The sequence below is a fragment of the Pelodiscus sinensis genome, chromosome 7 (genome assembly GCF_049634645.1).
Source record: "Pelodiscus sinensis isolate JC-2024 chromosome 7, ASM4963464v1, whole genome shotgun sequence".
NCBI classification, from domain to species: Eukaryota; Metazoa; Chordata; order Testudines; family Trionychidae; genus Pelodiscus; species Pelodiscus sinensis.
In genome coordinates this window covers 42,408,621-42,430,380 of record NC_134717.1, presented here as the reverse complement: position 1 = coordinate 42,430,380, position 21,760 = coordinate 42,408,621, and the positions used below count along the sequence as shown (strand labels likewise).

At 42.8% G+C, this 21,760-nt stretch overlaps 1 protein-coding gene across 3 annotated transcripts in view; it reads right to left on the bottom strand.

Moving 5' to 3' along the window:
- RAPGEF4 (Rap guanine nucleotide exchange factor 4) overlaps positions 1-21,760 on the bottom strand; it is a 230,577-nt gene that overhangs the window by 58,673 nt on the left and 150,144 nt on the right. For all 3 annotated transcript variants that reach the window (XM_006116479.4, XM_014570177.3, XM_014570176.3), the window contains 7 exons: positions 21,386-21,439; positions 20,950-21,056; positions 17,622-17,743; positions 15,072-15,255; positions 2,150-2,234; positions 1,670-1,730; positions 1,165-1,241 (listed from right to left, as the gene is read on the bottom strand). In XM_006116479.4, the coding sequence (XP_006116541.2) occupies positions 1,165-1,241; positions 1,670-1,730; positions 2,150-2,234; positions 15,072-15,255; positions 17,622-17,743; positions 20,950-21,056; positions 21,386-21,439 (690 nt within the window). The remainder of the gene's footprint in view (positions 1-1,164; positions 1,242-1,669; positions 1,731-2,149; positions 2,235-15,071; positions 15,256-17,621; positions 17,744-20,949; positions 21,057-21,385; positions 21,440-21,760) is intronic.

Here is a 21,760-nt window from a genome sequence, read left to right as displayed (position 1 = left end):
ACATCCAATAGGCTCTTTCCCCAAAGGACTGTGGCAACCATGTTGTGGCCACTAGGTCTTAGCAACTCAAAAAGACTTGGCTAAGTCTATCACTCAGAAGTAGGGTGTCTGACTTCCCTGTTCATATACACAAACCGTGCTAGCTCAATGGCAGCTGGCTTGGATAGAAAGAGCAGCAAAGCCACAGTAGCATGGGTAGCAGCAGTGGAGGTACAGTGAGCTGTGCTAAGTACAAAACCTTCCTGAAACCAGGGAGTACATATTCAGTCCAGCAAAGCTGTGCAACTGCTGCAGCTAATCATTCTGCTGCAACTGCACTGCTAGCCGTTGATGCGAGCTAGTTGGAGTGCTGTGTGAGAGTAGGAGAATCACACTACTGCTCATAGTGTAAGGTTACATCTATACTGCGCTCTTGCACAAACGCCTATGCAAATGAAGCTCGGATTAGCATATTGCCACACTTCATTTGTATAATTAATTGGGGCCATTTTTGTGCAAGAGGCAGTGTAGACGGCTCCTTTTTGTGCACAAATCCTCTCTTGCACAAGAGCCATTCTTCTTCATTTTTTCAGGAGTGCAGTATAGACCTAGCTTAGATGCAGCCTACATGTGAATTTGGGCATTATGTTTTGTTCAGTGTTGCTACATGGGGATTATAAGACTATAACTTGGGGCAGTTTAGTACAGTAGCTGGCTATCAGTGAAGGAGAACAAAGCTATATTAAGACAATGTCAGTAATATGGTGTGACAAGTACTCTTGCAATTAAAGTAGTAATTCCTGCTAAGTGCTAAATGTCCGTGTGTCGTCTGTGCATGAGCTATCAAGCTAAGGAGTCCATGAGTAACTTGGAGAGGGTATGTAGTGACATAATGCTTTATATTTGTGTTTGTTTTAAAACACTTGGTACTACAAGTGTGGCTGTAACTGCACTGAGTTATATTCATGTGGGCTATAATCTTGAAATTGTACATATACATATAAATTATAGCATGAAATAATTTTGAATGATTTCTTCATTAAAAACTGAAAACAACACTCAACTAGTTATTCCAAACAACACAATCTTGCTGTAAGACAAACTGTATTCCAGTACAATTTATTCTTACAGTTCTGTTTTCATTTGTTTTTGATAAAAAGAATAAAAAAAAGTCTTCAGAAATACCTTGCCATAAATGACTACATTTACCGATCCCTTTAGGATAATGTACCAAGAAGTACCTTCTTCTCCCTGATTGAACACTACCAAAAAGAGAAAAGATTTTCTGGTGAGAATCTGACATTAATTTTACAGTGTTTCTCCGTATAAAATTTTAAACTATTATAGTATTTTAAACATTTTCATATACAAAGCTGAGTTTCTGAATACTATGAAAATAACATTTTCATTAATGTATGATAAAATTAAATTCCACTTTAATTAGAGATGAGTTCAAAACCAAACCCCCAAATACAAACACTCCCAAACATTTGTAGGAGCATATGTCCAAACAGCAATCCAAACATGTTTTCCAACAGGCCATTACATTAAAAATGGGTCAAACCAAAAACTAAGATGCACATTCTGAACAAAGAGCTTTGGAATATTCACGTTTTGCATAGTAATTTAAATACTCATCTAATGCCACATGTGAGAAAAATAAAGATATGACAGGAACCCTTTTACTTACAGACAGTTCCTGCTTTCGGATGTGACTCAAAGATTAGAACACCTGCTAATTCTCGCTTTACCTTAAAATAAAAAGAGACGAATTACAGCTTTTGGGTGTACTGCATTTTTGGTGCTAAATGTAACAGTATGCCAATGGACACCACTCTACTCCCATTAATACGGAGCAGGGTGAGGATCAACATCTATTAAATTACATATGGATTTGGGGCCAGACCGTGGCTTTAAGCCATTGGTCACAAATAAGGGCGGTGAAGAAGGTCTATGGAGACCCCAGAAGAATTTTAGTGAACACAGCAAAACGTCCACTTCCCCATTGAGACGTGGCACCAGCAACACACAGTGCCCGTGCTCAGTGTTCCAAAGGTTGGTAGCTTCTCAGCATGGGATGGAAAGAGCCCCAGGACCCTCAACCTCCACACCATGTCAGTCCTTTTTTGGCCATGAGTTATATATGAGCAAAATTAATCAAAACACTTACTGTGGTAGAAAGATGAGATAAGGCTTTAATGTGAAGAAGTTCTTCATATATAATTTCTAGATCATCTGCAGTTCTCTGGCCAGGCCTACAAGGAAAAGGAAAAGGAAAAGGAAAAGGAAAAGAGTATTATTTGCAGAAGGAGATTAAGGAGTTAGTTAAGTGGCTTGACATTTCTGAACGATAAAAATCAATTTGCAATGGATTATTATACCATAATGAACCCTAAATGCACGAGCTGCACCAAGACCAGGTTCAGGTTCCACTATGGGAGAGGGAATTTGACCTGAGGGGAGAAGCGTTCCAGGACTCCCAGGAACTGGGAGCTGACATCATGGGAGAACACTGAACGGTCTTTGATGAGCAGATGAAACACGGAAATGGCTGCCAGGTGGACTCTAATGGTGGCCAGAGCAAGGCCTTGCTGCTTCAGGTGCAGCAAGCAGTCCAGCATTTCCTGAAGGGAAGCTTCAGCTTGGACGACCTGGTGCTACTGCACCCATACGGAGAAACGGGTCCATTTGACAGCATAGGTGGACCACGTTGAGGGCTTTTAACTCTCAAGGAGAGCCCTCTGAACATCGCCAGAACACGCTGGCTCCTGAGGGTTCAACTACAGGTGAAGCACACTGTCAGGTGGAGCAAGCTAAGGTTTGGGTGGAGCAAGTGCCCTTGGTTCTGGGAGAGTAACTCCAGTCTCAGCGGCAGCCATCTGGGAGTACGGGACACTTGGTTCATCACTGCCCCAAAACAAAGCTGGCAATGCCAGGCTGGTGCAAGAAGGATCACCATCGCCTTGTCCCTTTTGAGCTTTTGCGGACTTTGTTGGTTAGGGGAAACACAGGGAAGGCGTCAGAGACTTTCCAACCAATGATATAGGAACTCATCTGAAAAAAGCCCAGCTCGAAGCCGAACTGGGGGCAGAATCATCTGCACTTTGTATTCTCTCTCATACCGAAGAGGTCCAAAGGGGAAGCCCCAGTGATGGAAGAGGGAGGCAGTCATGTCGGGGTGGAAAACCCACTCCTGGTGAGACAAGAACTCTCTGCTGAGACGATCTGTGGTCACAGGCTTCTAGCACAATGCAATGCAGGACGCAAAACTCCCAGAGTCCCTGTGATCCAGATGGGGAATAATAGTGGTCAGGGAGACCATACAGCACTTGAGGCAGACCAAATATTTGTTTAGGCCCCTCAAGTCCAATAGAGGCTGTAGGCCCCCCTTTCACCTTGGGGATCAAAAACTAGTGGGAGTCCAGTATGTCATCCCCAGGCGCACCCTCAAAGGGAACATTTGCCCTGGGGTTTCACCTGGCTGGCCAGATGGAGGATGGCAGCTCGGTCTCAGCTTGGAGGGCTTCGGGCGTGATACTGGCAGGGATACTGGCCCTTTTGTTGGGAGGACTGGGGCTTAAACCTCTTCCTCTCAGACTCCACGACATAGAGGCTTAGGGTTTTCAAGGTCATATGGGAGTCCTTCAGCTCGTGCAACTTAGTGTCCATTTGCTCTGTGAATAGTGCCCGCATTTCAGAAGAGAGGTCCTGAATGGAGTTCTGTGCCTCCGGAGAGAGGCCCAACAGAAGAAGCCAGGCTGCAAGCCTCATGGAGATGGTAGAAACCATAGAGCAAGCCAACAAGTCTATGGCATCAGACACCACCTGCAAGGCCGCCAGCACCACGGAGGACCCCTCCTCAATCAGGACTTTCTATTCTTTGCAGGAGGCTTTGGGCAAGGAGATCTAAAATCTGGCCATTGGTTGCCAGGTAGTCACCTCTTACCAGGCGAACAAAGCCTGCCGGGTCCTGCTTGACCCAGGGCCCAAACAACAAGTCCGATGTCTCTTGCACCTCCTCAGCCCAAACCATTAGCCACTCTCCTCAGGAGGTTCTGGTCAGGTCTCAAGTTCTCCTGGGGCACTGCCGGGGGAGAAGCCACAATCGCCTCATCCAGCGATGAAGAGGAGGTGGCCAGGCCCAGTTGGCCTTCCTCATGAGGTGGGGATTGGCCACTCATCCCTGCCATCTGTTGAGTGAGGACTGTTGTTCCCATGTCCCCTGGACACCCATGAGACCCTGGCGGCAGTAAGGGGGCCTGGGACGCTCCAGCAAACAATTGGGTAAGCTAGGGCTGTAGGGGGAAGCCCCAGGGTGTCCATGGGCACCATTGTGCCTGACACTGGGACAGTGGCCAGGCATACCCTGGGACGGCACCAGTGGTGCTGATGTCAATGGCACCAAGGGTTGTGCAGACTGCTATGCCGGAGGGATGGAGGCCACCTCCAAAGCCACGCTGCAGGAGCAGACACTTGCCGATGCCCATGGTGAAGAAAGGGAACAGCAACTGTATGCCAGGACTTTGGATGTTCCCGGTCTCTGAGGACTTCGCCAAAGTGTCTGCAGGAGCTACGACACCCCAAAAAGCCACTCCACCCCAAAAAGTCCAGAGAATGGGGTCAGAGAGAAGATCCACAGTGCCAGGACAGGGATTGGGAGAAGCAGGATGCGCCTCTGTGGCCAGAAAGGCTCAGTGTTGGCAAGTATGTAAGATGTGGAGAACAGTGCAAGTGCTGTGGAGAGGAGTCCCAACACCAGCACAGTGAATAGGGAGAATCACTATTGCCTTCACAGTCTGTGCACCAACTCTGGTGACGTGGGAGATCGCGCGTCGTGCCCCGGACTCTCTCACACAGACCTATGGGGACTTCGGAGGGCTCTCCTCTTGGACATCGGAAGAGAACATGATCAGACCATTGATGTCTGAATGCCCAGAAGATTGGTATCCGAATGGCAGTTTACCTCAGTGCCGGGACCCCAGCAGGGGCGGTACCAGTAGGCCTGGAGTGTAGAGGAGAGACAGACCTCCAGCACAGATGAAGGTGACCTGGATGCTGGGCTTGGTGCATTCGGAGGCTTTTCTGGTCTATCCACCAGCTGGTCATGCTTCTTCCCCTGATCCTTACGAGGGGACTTTGTTCAGCTTCCTACCAGGCAGAGCTGGAGCCGTGGGCGATGACAGGTGCCGAGCCATTGATGCTGACAGTGTGCTGCACACCAATACTTGGTGCCGAGTCTGACCACTGATCCTGCAGGGCAAGTGCAGACTCCATTAAGAGCACTTTAAGACGAATGCATCACTCTTCAATAGTTCTGGGACAGAAGGACCTGCAAATGTGACACTGGCCCAAGATGTGTCCTTCTCTCATGCAATGCAGGCGGTCAGCATGAGGATCACTGACTGGCATGAGCCTGCAGCACACTGCGCAGGATTTGAAGTCAGGGGAGCAGGGCATGTCCAGTCCCCCAGGCAAAGTCTGTTCAAAGGGAACTGGAATTCCAACAATGTACAGGTACTTAGCAGTTCATTTAGAACCATCAACAATGCAAAGGGAGTGCTTGCTACAGCTAAGGCTGGAACAGGCTGTTCCAAACACCGTCACTGGTGGTAAGAAGGAACTGAGGAGGCAGGGGCAAAGGGGTGCCCTATATATTGCAGCATGTGTGCGCCACTCCAGGAGGTGCTAGGGACCCTGATCCCTAAGGTACTGCTTAGTGCATGTGTCAGGCACACCTACATTGAATACACATGAGCAAGCACTCAAATAACATCATGTGGTCTGTGTGTCCAATCAAAACCATTTCGCACAAATGGAATGGTGAATATTAAACACACAAAATAAGCATCTCTAAATAGATTATAAGCCATGAATTAGCGGACAAATGTCTCAAATAGGGAATAAATTTAAGGAACTTGCTCAGACACAACTTGTGAACAAATAAAAAGTATGACTTTGCTGAACCAATCATTTTCTGCAAATTTTCGTCTCTAAAAATTATATAGAACAACAGTTAGCAAAAAACCCATTGAGCTTTTTGAAGGTGATGGGAATTCTGCAAAAGCATTTGTAACAATTATAAGTGTGACACAATCTTTCATGAAAACATCCTAAAATACAGTAGAAGACCAATACCACTTCTGAAAAAAGTGTAACCATTTCTATTTTTTAAAAGGAGGAAATCAATGGATGGAGACAGGTGCTCTGAAGGAATGAATCCCTGCACTCCAACATCCTCAACATCAAGAGGTCTGTTAAGTCTGACACCTTTGTTAACAGGATATCAAAAGTATGTTCATAGCCATTTAAAAAAATCCCAAATGGGAATCTTTACTATTCTTTACTACCTGTACTAGGCTCCACTTTAGTCAATTCATATCATATCAATGAGTGATTAATCCCTCTATAGTGCAATGGCAAAAGGGAGTCTTCACACTGATTGGTTTTCTCAACAGTCCATGTAACTGAGATAATTTTGGGGCCATTAAATAAATAATGCTGAAGGGCTCAAAATGATCCGTGCTAGAGAGGTTACCTTTGAGAAACTCTATACCTGAAGAATACACTAAATTGATTGTGATTAAGGGCTGTCAGAACCTTTGAGTAAATTCCAATTCCTCTCCCCTTATCTGAACCTCTTCATTTCAGATGTGCAGCATGACCTTATTAAGTACCTGACCAAATTCGTCTGTGATATAACTTCACTGAGGCCCTGGAGTTTCACCACAGACAAATATGACCCAAAAAATTGATTCACAAACACATTAGAGCAGTGGCTCTTAGCCTTTCCAGACCACAGTACCCCTTTCAGGAATCTGATTTTTCTTGTGCAACCCAAGTTTCACCTCATTAAAAAACCACTTGCTTACAAAATCAGACATAAAAATACAAAAGTGTCACAACACACTATTACTGAAAAATTGCTCCCTTTCTCATTTTTAACATATACTGTAAATATAAACTAAATTGATTGGAATATATGGTACTTACATTCCAGTGTGCTACTTGAGCCTGTTTTTTATTCATGAACTTTGTCTGAGGCGCGAGTCCCATCAGCTAGAGCTGAAATGTGTAACTTATCTTTGCTGGGCCTCCTGTGGTATTGGGTCTCAGGCAACTGCCCTGCTTGCTACCCCTTAACACTGGCCCTGCATTGGCAAACCCCTCAATTCCCCCCACAAGCCCTAAGTTTAGAAACACTAATCTAAATGGAAGACCTCTGTGTGACCCAAGAGGTACATGTACCCCTGATTGAGAACCAATATTTTAGAGTCCCAAATAATTCCAGACAGTCGGTATATGGCATAAATCACAGAAAGAAGTCATACAAATACCTTTCATGGCAAATAAATTATTCAATCATGGGGTCAACATCAGAGGAAGGGAGCAATCAGCAGGTAAAAGCAGGGTGGGAAGAAAAGTTTTAAGATTAGGTTTGCAAAATGAAGGCAGCTAGAAAGATACAGAAAGCCTAGTCTGCTGCAGGAGATCCAAAGGAGAAGTTTTCCATGCCAGTTTAGAGCAGGGTCCTTAACTCTAGCTTTCTGCTATATATGACATCTGGTATATAGGACAACTGACTCTTTACACGGCTCTCGAAGATACGTAACAATGGTATTTTTTGAAAGAAACTTTTCTGAAAAATACTCAGGAGATGCAAGTATATAAAAGGTCAGGAGAGTCACATTAAAAACGAATACACTGCTCTGTAAGTTCTTGGTCTAATCACCCGTTGAAGCAACAGACTATATAAATCATTTATGAGAGAGAGAAAATTTTTTTTGCAGCACCTTGCAATCTTTTCACTATGGAATTACAGTATTTCAACTTTTCCTAAAAAGGGACTGGTTGGAGACTTTACTGGTTCAAAATAGTAGTGAAGAGATATATCAAATATAAGCTAAATCGATATCTCTTCTCTACCAGCAAGTTGAATTTTTCATTTGTTCTACATTTACCAATGGCATGTACTTATTATTACATATATGAAAAGAACCTTAGAATAAAGGTAGCTTTTCTTAAACAGAAGAGAATACATTATATAGGGAATAACTGAAATTGATTTGATACTGCTACACGAGTGGTCCCCAACGCGGTGCCCACAGGCGCCATGGCACCTACCGGGCCATTTCTGTGCACCTGCCGAGTGATCGGGGCCAGCCCCGCCCCCAGGCACGTGGTGCATGGGCGGTGCCAGCCCCTCGGTGTGCAGCATATGGATGGCCCTGCCCCCGGGTGCACGGTGCAAGGGCTGTGCTGGCCCCGAGCACATGGCGAATGAGCGTCCCCGCCCCTGGGCACGTGGCACAGGAGCGGCGCCGGTCCCAGGCGCACAGTGCATGGGTGCTGCTGGCTCCTGGGCGTGCGGCACAGGAGTGGAGCTGGCCCCAGGAATGCGGTGCATGGGCGGCCCCGGCCCCTGGGCACGCAGCGTATGGGTGGCCCCACCCCCGGGTGCCCGGCGCATGAGTGGCCCCACCCCTGGGTGCCTGGCAGCCCCAAAAGGTTGGGGACCACTGTGCTACACCTTCTAGTGACTTACAAAATGTTCTCTAGTTACTATCACTATGAACAATTAGTCAAAATTCTGCTCTCAAGTACAAGGATGAAGCCTCCACTGGTTTCAGTAGGGATACACCAGTATAAGTGACAATATAACTCAGCCCCATGTGCCCTATTCAGTAAAACAAGCTCTTTATCCTAAGCTAGTACACAGTATCTTTCATTATGTGTTCTTCTGCCATAAGACGACATCAGGTAAGGATTTAACAGTTAAAACTGATATATTCTTTAAGTAAGCAATAGCATTAATCACATTTGATGTGTACAAAACAGCATGTTTGGATAAATGGGAAAAGATATACAGTACATCAATTAAAAAAAGGATTATGATGTCCAATTCTCTCTTCTGAGAAACAGATAATTTCTTCTTTCAATGTGCTCATTTGTCTCCCATTAGCATTACAGCAAACATCGCACATGACATGGGGAGGAGTGGAAATCTATAGTGGATGTACCCAGTCTTTATTTCTGCTTCTCCAGATGTCACATGGAGAGATATTAGGCATCACTGCTTCAGTTAAAACTGTGTGGTGCCCCACTGATATAGATTTGTAGGATCCTGCTGTGTAAAGACCTAGTTTCTGCAGGGGACATATTCTAGCAGCAATGCCTGGTTATATACAGGATAATAAATGGGGATAGATGGAGAACCAGACTACTCATTAATGGAAGGGAGACCTCAGGTGATATTAAGTGATCAATAAATACTGTTCAGTGTTCAGGGAATGCATCAAGGTCAGAGACACTGAATTTCTTTTACTAGAATGTGGACAAAAATACAGAATTTACTTAACTCTCAAGAAGCCACATATGTGCTGGTAAGATCCTTTACTATTTTTATTACACTTCTGATCCCAAACTTTGAGATGACAAAAAGTGGGTTGCGACTACCTATGGGGCAGTACAGCTTCATTTTACAAGCACATAAATGTATAACCACATTACAGTGGCCACCAAACTGAACAAAAACTTCACAAAGGTTCACATCCTTTCTTTAATTCTAAAAATTGTATCTCCCTGTGCTATGATCTCAGTGAAGGCAGGACAATAAGATACTGTTAGCTGGGTGTGTGTGTGTGTGTGTGTGTGTGTGTGTGTGTGTGTGTGTGTGTGTGTGTGTGTGTGTGTGTGTGAGTGTGTGTGAGTGTGTGTGAGAGAGAGAGAGAGAGAGAGAGAGAGAGAGAGAGAGAGAGAGAGAGAGAGAGAGAATAGGCAACTGTTAGCTGTCATATCAGGTGGTGAGGTGTATCAGGAGTCCTAGACAATTTCCTTAAATTCCATTTACCACATATTTCTCTTGTATTATTATGTAAACCTCAGTAGGGTGACATGCAGAAAGCCATCTTGAATTTTATCTCAATGCTAATTCTTGATTTCATAGAATCTAATGCTGAAAAATCCCATTGGCTTATATAGAAACAGAATATGGCCTTTAAGGAAAAAATCAATATAGTTGTGTCCATGGTCTATAAAAATGTTTATTAGCAATAACAGCAACATTTACTTCATTATATATTGTGTCCTTTTCTATTTTTCTTGTATAGTATACTTTTGTTTTCCTTTCTATAAAATGATACATATCCCCCATATTTTTAAAGTGTGAGCTATGGTGAAGTCTCGGGGACATGGAAAGTTGATTAGTGATCATGTGGGCATTCATGTACTTATGACTACTCAGAAGAAATCAGTAGCCTAGATTTATCTTTTTTAAGTGTCATGCTGCTACCATACTGAAAATTATAGTACAAGACTTTATAGAAGAGAATACATATTACAGGATCACCTCCTAAGTTAAATACTATTTGTAAGGCACATTTTTCACCTTATAGACGGTTAGTATTTGGCTTTAACTATATCACCATGTTTAATTAGGTCCTACCATCATACATGCTACATATTAAACAAAAACTAAACAGAAAAAAATGTCTGGATGGCACTCTCATCCTGAAGGATTGAAGATCTAGCAAGTTAGAGCTGTGTTAGACCAAAAATATTTTCCCAAGAACCTACTACAGGTCTTCACCTGTGATAGCAGGCATTGTGAGCAAGCAGGAAGCTATGTTTGCAGCTTCACAAAAAGCTAATTTCACATTCACAATGTATGTGTGCTTTTTTCAAATACCAATAGCAACAAGAGCCTGTCAAAAATTTCCCTAGAGCTCAATTCTGTTTTTTAAACTATAGAACATTCTTTCATAGTTTGACAGTTAAAATGCTGCAGTTAATGTAATAAACAGAGAATTTTTTAAGTCGGCTGTCAAAACAAGCGACACTTTTTACTAGAGAGTTTCAGATTGCGAACAATAGAAAGTACCTTTCAAAGCAGCGGCTTCATTATACAATCAAATTCTCAAAGTAATCTTCTCATCAAAGAATATTGTGTTATTTGTTTCATGGTAATTATCTGAGCTTTGCAACCTCTCTGGAAAGGGTGACTATTATAAATGCAGCTGTGTTGGTTTAAAAATGTGTGGTCCTGCACAGGTTGTTGTGGAGCCAAAGTCCTGAGGCCCTGACTCACCCTTGAACTCCTGGCAGATGTAGTGGTGTCTAACCATAAGTGCTAGACCTTTGAGGAGCCACTGAGGTTTCAAAGGAATTGCTATAGCTCACTGAGGTTTATAACAATCATTATTATGATGCCATATACCTGAACTGCAGGCAGAAAAAAAAAATCATCAAATCCAGGAGAAGAGGATGCAAAAGACAAGAGAGCCAATACTCAGGTATGTTCTGTCTATTCCCTGACTCTCATAGAACAGTGTTTCCCAAATGGGGTTCCGTGAAACACTGGGGTTCTGTGAGAAAATTCCATGACAATAACATTTTATGATTTCAAAAAATAATATTTAAGAATTTATGAATTTTATTGAAAACAATTTTCATTTGTGTTTGCCACAAGTGTCCCTGTGTAATGCCAGCATAGCCAGAGAGTGAGGATGATGATGTCACTACTCAGCGCTGCGCATGCAGTCAGTCAGTGGTGTGATCACCTGTTATATATCATATATAAGACTGTTATTAGGGGTTCCGCAAAATTCTTTTGAGTTTAAAAGGGTTCCGTTGCCAAATAAAATTGGGAAACACTGTCATAGAACATAATAAGGGGATTTTCCATGGGGATCCATCCTGTGAAGGTGAGGAGAAGATATTCAGAGGAAGAACAGATACTATTCCCAGCATTGTTCCCCCACCCTCCTCCTCTCAACTCTCTGGAAGGAGTTAAGGTGATAATTATCATTGATCTTGTCAGTATTGACTTACATTGGTTGCCCTGAATCCAGCAAAAGCTGCAATTTGAAGAAGGATATGGTAGGCAGCATAAGCATTGTAGTCCACGGAAACACTTCTACAGAAGCCATGCAGCCACTGGATGGTGAGGGGCTAGGAAGTGGTGCAAAAGTATGGGTCAACAGCACAGATGGCTCTCGTCTCAGGTAGTCCCTGGGTTTGATGGGTCAGTTCCCATCTACTCATGGGTTCAAGGTGCTCTGCTCCCTATCTCAAGGGAAGACAGATAGGAAAACTACACGAGTGAAAGTTTCACTGGCAGGTTTGCAGAAGTATCAGGCTTATGGATTTGTTTTCCTTTAGTGTGGGGCACAAGGAGAGCTCCTTTTGTTTTAAGTGTATTAATAGCCTCTAGCACTAACAAAAATGGAAGCTATCCATTTTAAAACACTGTCACACTAGAAGTCATCTTCTACAAGGCCACATATCTGATTATTTCAATGCTCACTTTTTGAAATTCAACATTTTTATTAATCCTTTGTTGTTATTCATGTTGTGCTCACAAATGTGCTAACTGCATATAGGGTTACCAGGTGTCCAGTATTGTACCGGACAGTCTGGTATTTCTGCGCTCTGTGCGGTAAAAAAAAAAAAATCAGAAAATACCGGACATGTGCAATGTCTGGAATTTTCTGATTTTCACGGCTGCGCACCGGACAGAAGCCTGGTGGAGGTGGGGGGGGAGCGGCTGGGAATCCCAGCGGGGAGGCAAGGCAGCGATTGCCGCAGGGAGCCCTCAGTCAGTTGAGTGAGAGGAGGAGGGGAAGCCTCCTCCTCACTCGTGCGTCGCCAGGAGCCTGCGCGGGACAGGCAGCAAGTGCCCAGGTCAGTCCCGCTCCCCGCCGGCCAATTTGCTCACCCCCCCCCTTCGTGGCCAGCCGGTTCCCCCCACTTCTCCTCCTGATCTTCCCCGGCCAGGCCCCTGTACCTCCCCCAGTCTGCTTCCAGCCGGCCTATTCCTCTTCCTGATCTCCCCCGGCCAGTGCCGCTGCACCTTTCCCCGCCCCCTCCAGCTCTGCTTCCTGCTCCTCCTTCCTCCTGGCCAGCCCCATGGCTCCTGACCCCCCCTGCAGCTCTGCTTCCCGGTGGCCTGTTCCTCTTCCTGATCTCCCCGGCCAGCGCCACTGCACCTTTCCTTGCCCCCGCCAACTGTGCTTCCTGCTCCCCCTTCCTCCCGGCCAGCCCTGCAGCGCCTGACCCCTCCCCCCCCCAGCTCTGCTTCCTGCTGGCCTGTTCCTCTTCCTGATCTCCCTGGCCAGCGCCACTGCACCCCCCCCCCCCTCCGCCCCTAGCTCTACTTCCCACCCCCCCCTCACTCCCAGCCAGTCCTCCCTCCCCCAATATCCTGCGGCCAGCCCCGTTCCTCCCCACCCCACCCCCCATGACCAGCCCTGCTTCCTGTTGGCCCTCCCGTCTCCCCTGGCCAGCATCGTTGCCCCTCCTCCCCCCGTTAGCAGTTTCCAGGCTCCACCTTCCCAGCCATCACCGCTCCCTTCCTGGACAGTCCCCCCCAATGAAGCGTGTCCAGTTTTTGTTTTTTATTAAATGATTACCTGGTAACCTCTAGCAGTGATCCAGGTTCTTGGAGTCTTTTTTTTGCTCAACAACTTTGGTCCCCCCCCCCCCCCTTTTTTCCTTCAACAACATTTTTTCTCGGTGGGTTTTTTTTGGGGGCGGGGAGGTCGTGTTCGGTATTTTTGTTTCAGCCATCTGGCAACTCTAACTGCGTCACATCCATGTAATAAGACAGGTCTCTGTGCCAAAGAGCTTACTTGCTGAACAAACACAGAGTGGAGGAGGGAAAGGATGCAAAACAGAAATGGAACAAGAGGAATCTTTTGTCAAATAGTTCTATTGCATTCAAACCATTTTTAGAAGGAAAACTTTCAAGTTACATTATGGGCCCAGCCCAGTTCCCACAAAGCAAAAAAAGAATTTTGTCAGTGATCTCAACAGAAGCACAATCAGGCCCTGTGTGCATAGGTTTCTTGAACTCGCCTTTATGAAATCACAAGTTTGCTTGAAAGAATTATTCTCAGTGTATCTAAAAGCCAGTGAAACCCACCTTAAGCAGTCACCAAAATCCATGTACTTAATAAAGGGGTCTTTAAATAAGAGTTGAATAATTTTTTTTTCTGGAAGCTTTGCACTCACGATAAAGTGAGCATTTAAGATATAGGGTTGCCTAAAGTAGGAGGACCTTAGTGCAGTTTTCACTGTATCTGAAGTACCTAGAATAAACATGGACTGAACTAATAGTTTTTAAATACATAAATTTAAGCTGGTGCGTATGAAAAAATATAGATCCCTTTATGTGACCTAGGCTCAGAATTTTTAAAAATATATATTGACTTTATAACAATTAAAACATATTTATAAGTCATAGTCCTGGAAAATGTCACATTTTGCTAGTAAACACAATGAGTCAAATTGACCTCTGATATAATTCTGTTGGAGACAATGGAGATCTACCACAGATGAATTTGTCCGAATGACTGATATGGAACATGTACAGGTAAGAAGCTATCTTAATATGCCATTAATTGTTAATGGTTGACAGCAACATTCCCTCTAATCTTTTCTATCCATGAGTGGAATACATTTTTTTACATGCACTGAGGCATGAGTGAATCTGCACCACTAATAGAAATAAACACCCAAGCTGAGGGCACTCCGCTAATCAGCTTGGCAGCATTTGAATCTCTCCTGAGTGGCTATACAAGCGCACAGATTATCGGGAACACTGATTGACAGCTAGCTGAGCAATCTTCCGGCTCTGAAAGTGTTAAATGTGGCTCTACTCTGAAATTGCATATTCTCTTATTTCCGTAAAGAGTGGCAGCAGAAATAAAAGTTCAACATGCTGTTCTTCCTACAGAGGTGAACACAGTGGCCATTTATAGATCTTGCTGATCATCTTGAATTCACAGCCCAGCTTACAAACAGTAACAGAAACAGTGTGGATGTTACAAGACACTTTTACATTTTGTATTGTTTCAATGGACTGACACTAAAATGAAGTGATCAACGAAAAGAAGTCTATCAATATGCCATGGCTCCCTAGTAGTTTCTCTTGTTATACAGAGAAAAAGACTTGCAGGATATAATGATTTTTTCAGAGGCCAGAGGCATGAGCACCAAGAACTGGATATAGATTTGGGCCAAAATTTTGACTCCACTGTGTTGCTCAGGTCAGGTGTATTGTGCTTGATCTAATATTAACCTATTCATCTGCTTACGGTTTTCTGAGAATCATCCTCATATGGGCATCTGGACCAATCTGAGACAGCAGAAGCATAGTATCCTGCAGCTCCTCATCACATTCCTTCTTCTCTTCCTCAGTTGGCATTGGGGCATCTTCGTGCTCATCATCCAAAAATCGATAAAACAAGTATTTGTCTTGGAAATGGTGTTCTTGATCCACTGAAAACAACAACATTGACATTGAGTCTCAACATTAAACTCTACTCATTAAAAATGAGCCTTCCCAGAAATAGCCTATTGTGTGGCAGACAGAGAATAGTTTAACAAGCGAGAGAAAATGGCATAGAAATGCCAAAAGAGTGAATTGCTCTTATTCTTTCTGACACAAATTAACAGTTTGTAACAACTGTAGGTCAAGGAACTTTTCCTTAACTTTTCACTACAAATACTTTCTAAGGCCAGGTCTGCATTACAGCCAGAAGGTCGCCTTAAGATATGCAGCTCCAGCTACATAAATAATATAGCTGGAGTCGACGTACTTTAAGCTGAGCTTGGCACTATCTCCATAGCAGGAGGTCCCGTTGACATCCCTTACTCCTCACAACAGTAAAGAGTATTGGTGCCAACAGGAGCACCCTCAGCATTGGATTTAGCGGGAATCGAATGCCGGAAGATTGATCGCCAGAGCGTTGATCTTCCAGTAAGTGGAGATGCGGCCTAAAATATTTTTATACTTGCAGCTTTCTTAGACACACTTTTTTCAAAGCAATTCATTCAAAACTGTCTACTCTGGACCAACAATTGTATTAACTCTATGTAAACAAAGACGTTCCAAGCAACACCCTCTAGTATGATCTCCTTACCCAGTCAGTGTGCCCAAGGCCTAAAGGTAATATGCTGAGAGATGTCCACATGGGTACCCTTGAGGCTACTACGTTTAATGGCTGGGCCAAACTCACTAGCACGGACTCTAATGGAATGCTTTGGAAAACAGAATGTCTACCACGATAAGACTGTAACAGAACAAAACACTCAATCCCAACCTCTTCTCTAAGCAAGCAGGCAGTTCCACTCCAAATGTGGGAAATGCTGACTTAACAGGGGGCATGACCAAGGTGGCCAGGCGGTGTGCTGATTCAAGGCATCCATGCAGCAAACATTGCAGGTTCTCTTTAACCCTTGTCTGAAGTTAGAGCTGTCATCACCCTCAGAGAAGGGCAGTGGAGAAAACTCTCTGCCCTTCCAGAGGAATGACGCGCCAGAGGCAAAAATGGAAAATGGAGGTGCAGTTTGGAAGTTCAAGAGACTGCTTTTGCGAATAAGACTGCTATTATGACCTTAGTTGCACATATGATACCTTGGATACTGAACCTATTCTGAAAGGTTTGTGATATTAAAGAAGGGAACAGAGAGTGTTGTATAAAAACCCATTTTTGTAGATAACCTACCAATGATACATATAAAGGTCATGAAAAAACCAGATAAGCAGAAACCAAAATCTCACATCTGAACATTAGGATGTCTGGATGCAGATCTGAATTTTGTAACTGATCCTTACAACCCAAAACCATAGATTGAAACAACTGGAAACATCTAGATCCAGCTCCACCCCTCCTCTCTTCATAAATATTACCTTAATGTCATTGTGCCAGCACATCTCTTTTTTTTTTCAATTTGTTTACAAGATGACTAGACATATTATAGCACTATCAGACCCTTAGCTTGAAATAAGCTATGCAATTTGAGCTATGCAAATTGCGTAGCTTTTTCTGAGTTTATTTCAAAATAGCTTATTTCCTAATTTGGCGCTGTCTACATAGCTCCAAATTTCGAAATAAATCGCTATTCTGAAATGTCCCTCAATCCTCGTGGAACAAGGTTTACAGGAATGTCTGCATAGCAACCCCATTATATTTTGAAATAACAGACTTGTTTCAAAGAATAGCTATTTTGGGATACTGGAAGAATCCTGAAATAGCGCAGCAGTGTACACGTACCCTCAGTGAGCTGTGAATACACACTAACAAACATAATTAGAATTGCTGCTGCCACAGGGTTGTAATTTCATTTACTTTTTAACATTCTCCTGAGTTACAAAGGCTAGACTGCAGCTCTTTTCTGGGATACCAGAGGTATCCCAGAAAAGCTATGCCGCGTCCAAGGAACGTGTCCTCTTTTCCAAAAAAAATTCTGAAGAAGTGAACGTGCTCTTTCACCATCCCCGTAAACATCGTTTTATGAGGAGGAAAGGATGTGTTGAAAGAGAAGGTTTTTCCTAAATTTGGCAACGTGTAGGTGCGCCAAATTTCAGAAAAGCCCTTTTCAAAAGAAAAGCAGAAAAAGATATGCAAATTGCAATTTGTGTATCTTTTTCCAACTTTTCTTTGTAGTGTAGACATAACCAAAAATATATTGGTGGAATGCTGCAATCAATACTGCTGCATTTTTGCTGCTGAATTAAGATGCACTCTGCTGTGTTCCTTATGGGATCATAATCCTTTCTCTTTTCATGAAGGAGATTAATAATATCTTTTATAAGAGGCATTTCCCACATTTTAGCTGGCATCTGATGAAGTTTATCTTACCATGGTTAAGAACACCTTCCTCCAGAAATACTTGCCACATGCCGACAGCCTGTGTTCGTGAATGAACACAAGGACTTTGTTGCATCATCCAGTCCACTAGTTCTGTTCCTACACAGCATTGCCTGAGGGTCCAAAAATCATATTAAAACAGGTTAGTAAAAGGATCTGTCAAGAGTAATGGTATTAACGAACTGCATCAACAGGACTAGTCAGGTTCCTTTATAGAAAAAACACTGAAGAATTCATTATCATCTATTTATATCTGTTTGAAAGACTTGTCAAAAATGTTGAGAGAATTATTTAAGCAAAACAATCCAAACCTTCTGCAAATGGAATTCTAAGAAAATCAGAGCTTCCTGTACGATACAGGATCACCTAGTGCAGTACCCTGTGCTCCATGTCTCAAAGCAAGCCATGACTAGCTAATAACACAAATAAAGCACCTAAATTTGCAACACTATACTGTGAAGGCACTAGAGCTGTGTCTACATTGACATGATTTTGCGCAAAAGCAGCTGCTTTTGCGCAAAAACATGCTGCCTGTCTACACTGGCGGGGAGTTCTTGCACAAGAACACTGACGTTCTAATGTGTGAAATCAGTGCTTCTTGCGCAAGAACTATGATGCTCCTGCTCAGGAATAAGCCCTCTTGCGCAACTGTTCTTGCGCAAGAGGCCAGTGTAGACAGGCAACATGAATTACTTGCGCAAGAAATCCCGATGGCTAAAATGGCCATCGGAGCTTTCTTGCACAAGAGAGCATCTACACTGGCACGGATGCTTTTGTGCAAAAGCACATCTCTTGCGCAAAAGCACATGCCAGTGTAGATGCTCTCTTGTGCAAATACTTTAACGCAAAAACTCTTGCGTTAAAAGTATTTGCGCAAAATCTTGCCAATGTAGACGTAGCCTAGTTGACCAAATTTTGCCGTGAGGCATAAAGACTGCTAATTATAATGTATTGGTGAAGGTCTATATCTTTTTTATTTCTGTAAATAAATAACACCTAACTCTTATACAGCACTTCTCATCAGTAGATCTCAAAGCACTCTACAAAGTGGGTGAGTATGATTATCCCCATTTTACAAATATATACATTTGAGGTCAGTGTTCCCTGTAATCCATGCAGCAGCCATCCAGGAGAGATTTGGATGCCATCCAGCTCATCAGCAGAGCACCCACAGCTGCCCACAGTCAGCAGCATGTATTCCTACTAGTGGTGCACATCTGCATACGCCGTGGTGCCAATGACAAAATTTATTCTGCACATGGATGGAAAAAATTAAAGGGAACATTGTTTCAGGTAACAACAGTAGCAACAATTTTTAGCCTAGCTAATGCCATGTTAAATGCCATTCTTACTCTCATAAATGTGTAATTCTTTTTACTACCTTTCTTTAGTAAATTTCACAAATTTCTCTCACACATCTTTCTATAATTTTACTAAGAAACACATTACCTCAGCATTTCAAGGCTTACCCAGAACTGAATTCAAAACTCCATGTGTACAATGACTAAAAGTCTTTCTACAAATTATCAGGCATTGAAAAAAAAAAGGAGGGGGAATAATACGCTTATTCCAGGAGATAAAATGTAACAAGTTTAATACTAAGCAATTAGCTGATAAAGTGAATATGTTGACTTTGTCCTTTGGATGGGGTCAGTATTACATTTTGCAGGGCCCACAGTGAAGACAGATACATTAGGGCTCAAGCACTTTGCTAGCCAATATAGTCCAAACAGAAGGAGCTAAAGAGAGATTATTGTAATGGTGCTCCACAATCTGCATTAGTTCCCTGATCACTATTGGATTTTCTGGTATTGATCTATAAAGCCTTTCCAGGAATCTGTACACAAACTCTTCTGTAGGACTCCCCCTGCTAGCCGTAATCATCTAACAGCATAACAGACACATCCCATGTATAAGCTCTTGTGGTAGAAGTAAACCCTTTTCAAGAAGCTGTCCCAAAGCTCTGGAATAACTCACCAAAGGAGATCAGAGAACCTGGCTCTGACCATCTTCAGGTCACCTGTAAAGACCTACTACGCCTTGTTACAACAATCTATAAAGCACCAGAGTAGAAGAAACCTCAGCAGCATGATTAAAGCTGGAAAGTACATAAAGAACCACATACAAACAAGGATTGTCTGGTCCACCTGGACAAGTTTCACTGTTTTATATCCATGTACATCTTCTAGATGTGAAGGTAACAAGGACTACTGACATGCTCAAGTTTAGATTAGACAGTGACTTGGCTGGAAACTGCAAACTGGAGCCAGTGGGAGCCATGAGGCTCCGTGGCTATGGACTCTTTAGGTAAACAAAGTGGCACACACCCACAAGTGGGTCCGTGGCTTTAGATCAATTGGCAGAGTCATGTGGAGGAGCTTCTACAGCACTGACCTACATGCATCATCCTAGAACTGTTCTGAAACAAAGAACAATAACTGCAGAAACACATTTTGTTACAACCATTCAGAAAACACAAGGATTCCATATCTCTCATTGGTTTAGAATACATCAAATTAATGTCTGAGTCAATTTCAGACTGAAATCTAAGGCAAAAATCAATGTGTGTCTCTGAAAAAGTTCATCAGTGACACACTGATTAACTATCAAAGAGTGGAAGTACTCAGAAACTGTAAACCACTTTGTGTACACTCAAAATCATGTAGGACTCATTTGGATTAAATATTAAATAGTAAAGCTACTCAAATGTTTCTTAATCCAGCTATAGGGTGAGAAATCATTAATAGTCCTGGACTTTCAACACTTATTTTGCTAGTGTCACAAAAGTCCCATTTCAGCAAGACAGTGCTGCCACCAAAAGGAAGATCAGAAAGACTGACTGTAAACTGAAAAGTTTAATTTCAAATAAAGCTGAGAATTTATAAGATGTAAGAACTGCATTTCACTATGTGAACTTTCAGAACTGCACATTGAGCAAAACAGGTCCAGCTCTCTTTTAGGATCAATACAGTAGCATAGTTTTTTAATGAGATTTCCATTCATTATTTAGTGATACATCAAAATATCAGGATCTACTGTATATATTTAGCCTGATGTGTAAAATAGTCCAGCTAACCATAATGGTTATGGGGAGTTTATATGCAATCTCCGTTCACAATCATGGACTCCATTTCCAGTCAAATCATCTAGAAAGGGTTTACCAAGCACATTAAACACTGCATAACACTCAGACACAAATATCATTCCAGAAGAATTTCAGACCTTTTGAGATCTGCAGACATAGTAAGGCATAAATCACGAGTCAAAGGATGGTACATGCAAACATTCCCAAACCTTTACGCAATCAGTTCACACACACCTGTAAGTCTTTAGATGATATTTTCGATCTCTTATCATGTGAGGTGCTCGGGAAAGAATTGCATTGCGTAAAATCTTTCCAGCTCTGAGGATCTTTTCTGATGGCACCTTGTTTAAGGTGAAGAATAAAGGGAACAAAATGAACAGATGTTAAACATTTTTAATATGAAATACATTTTTAATATCTGACGATACAGCCTGCTGAAAGACAAAATACCATCCACGCCCCAAATTAAAGCCTTTGTACAAATGGTGAATTGTGAAGAATGCTGTAACATGCTGAGGACTATAAGTCTAAAATACCCAAAGGCCTAAAGCAAAGCACCACCGCCACTGTACAGCTGAATATCCTACCCCCATACAGCAAAAACTGATGCCATCAGTTATTTCACTGTGCACAGCAGCTTAGTTCCCCAACACATCTATGTCCCCATTACCTGCGTAATAGTTTTAGGAGGACGAAGTGGGATGTGAGGTTCAATAAGAGGTGTCTGAAAAATAAAATTTAAATGAAACAAATAATAAAAAAAGGGTTTAAAATTATTAATTGACTGAAACAAAAAAGGATGAACAATGTAAGGAATAATGCTTGAGGCCCAGGTTTGACCCTGGACATGTGTGGAAGATTCCCAGTGAACTATGGAAACCACATGGAAGGTATCCAAAAGAAGAACTTTAGTGCTTTGCACTTTAAAACAAATTACATGAAATGTGAAGATGTATAAACAGATAGGGCTTTTAAAATGTAACAAAGGGTTTAATGATCAACATCCTAGCAACATCAGTGTTCAATTTATGGGTCTTAACTAGAC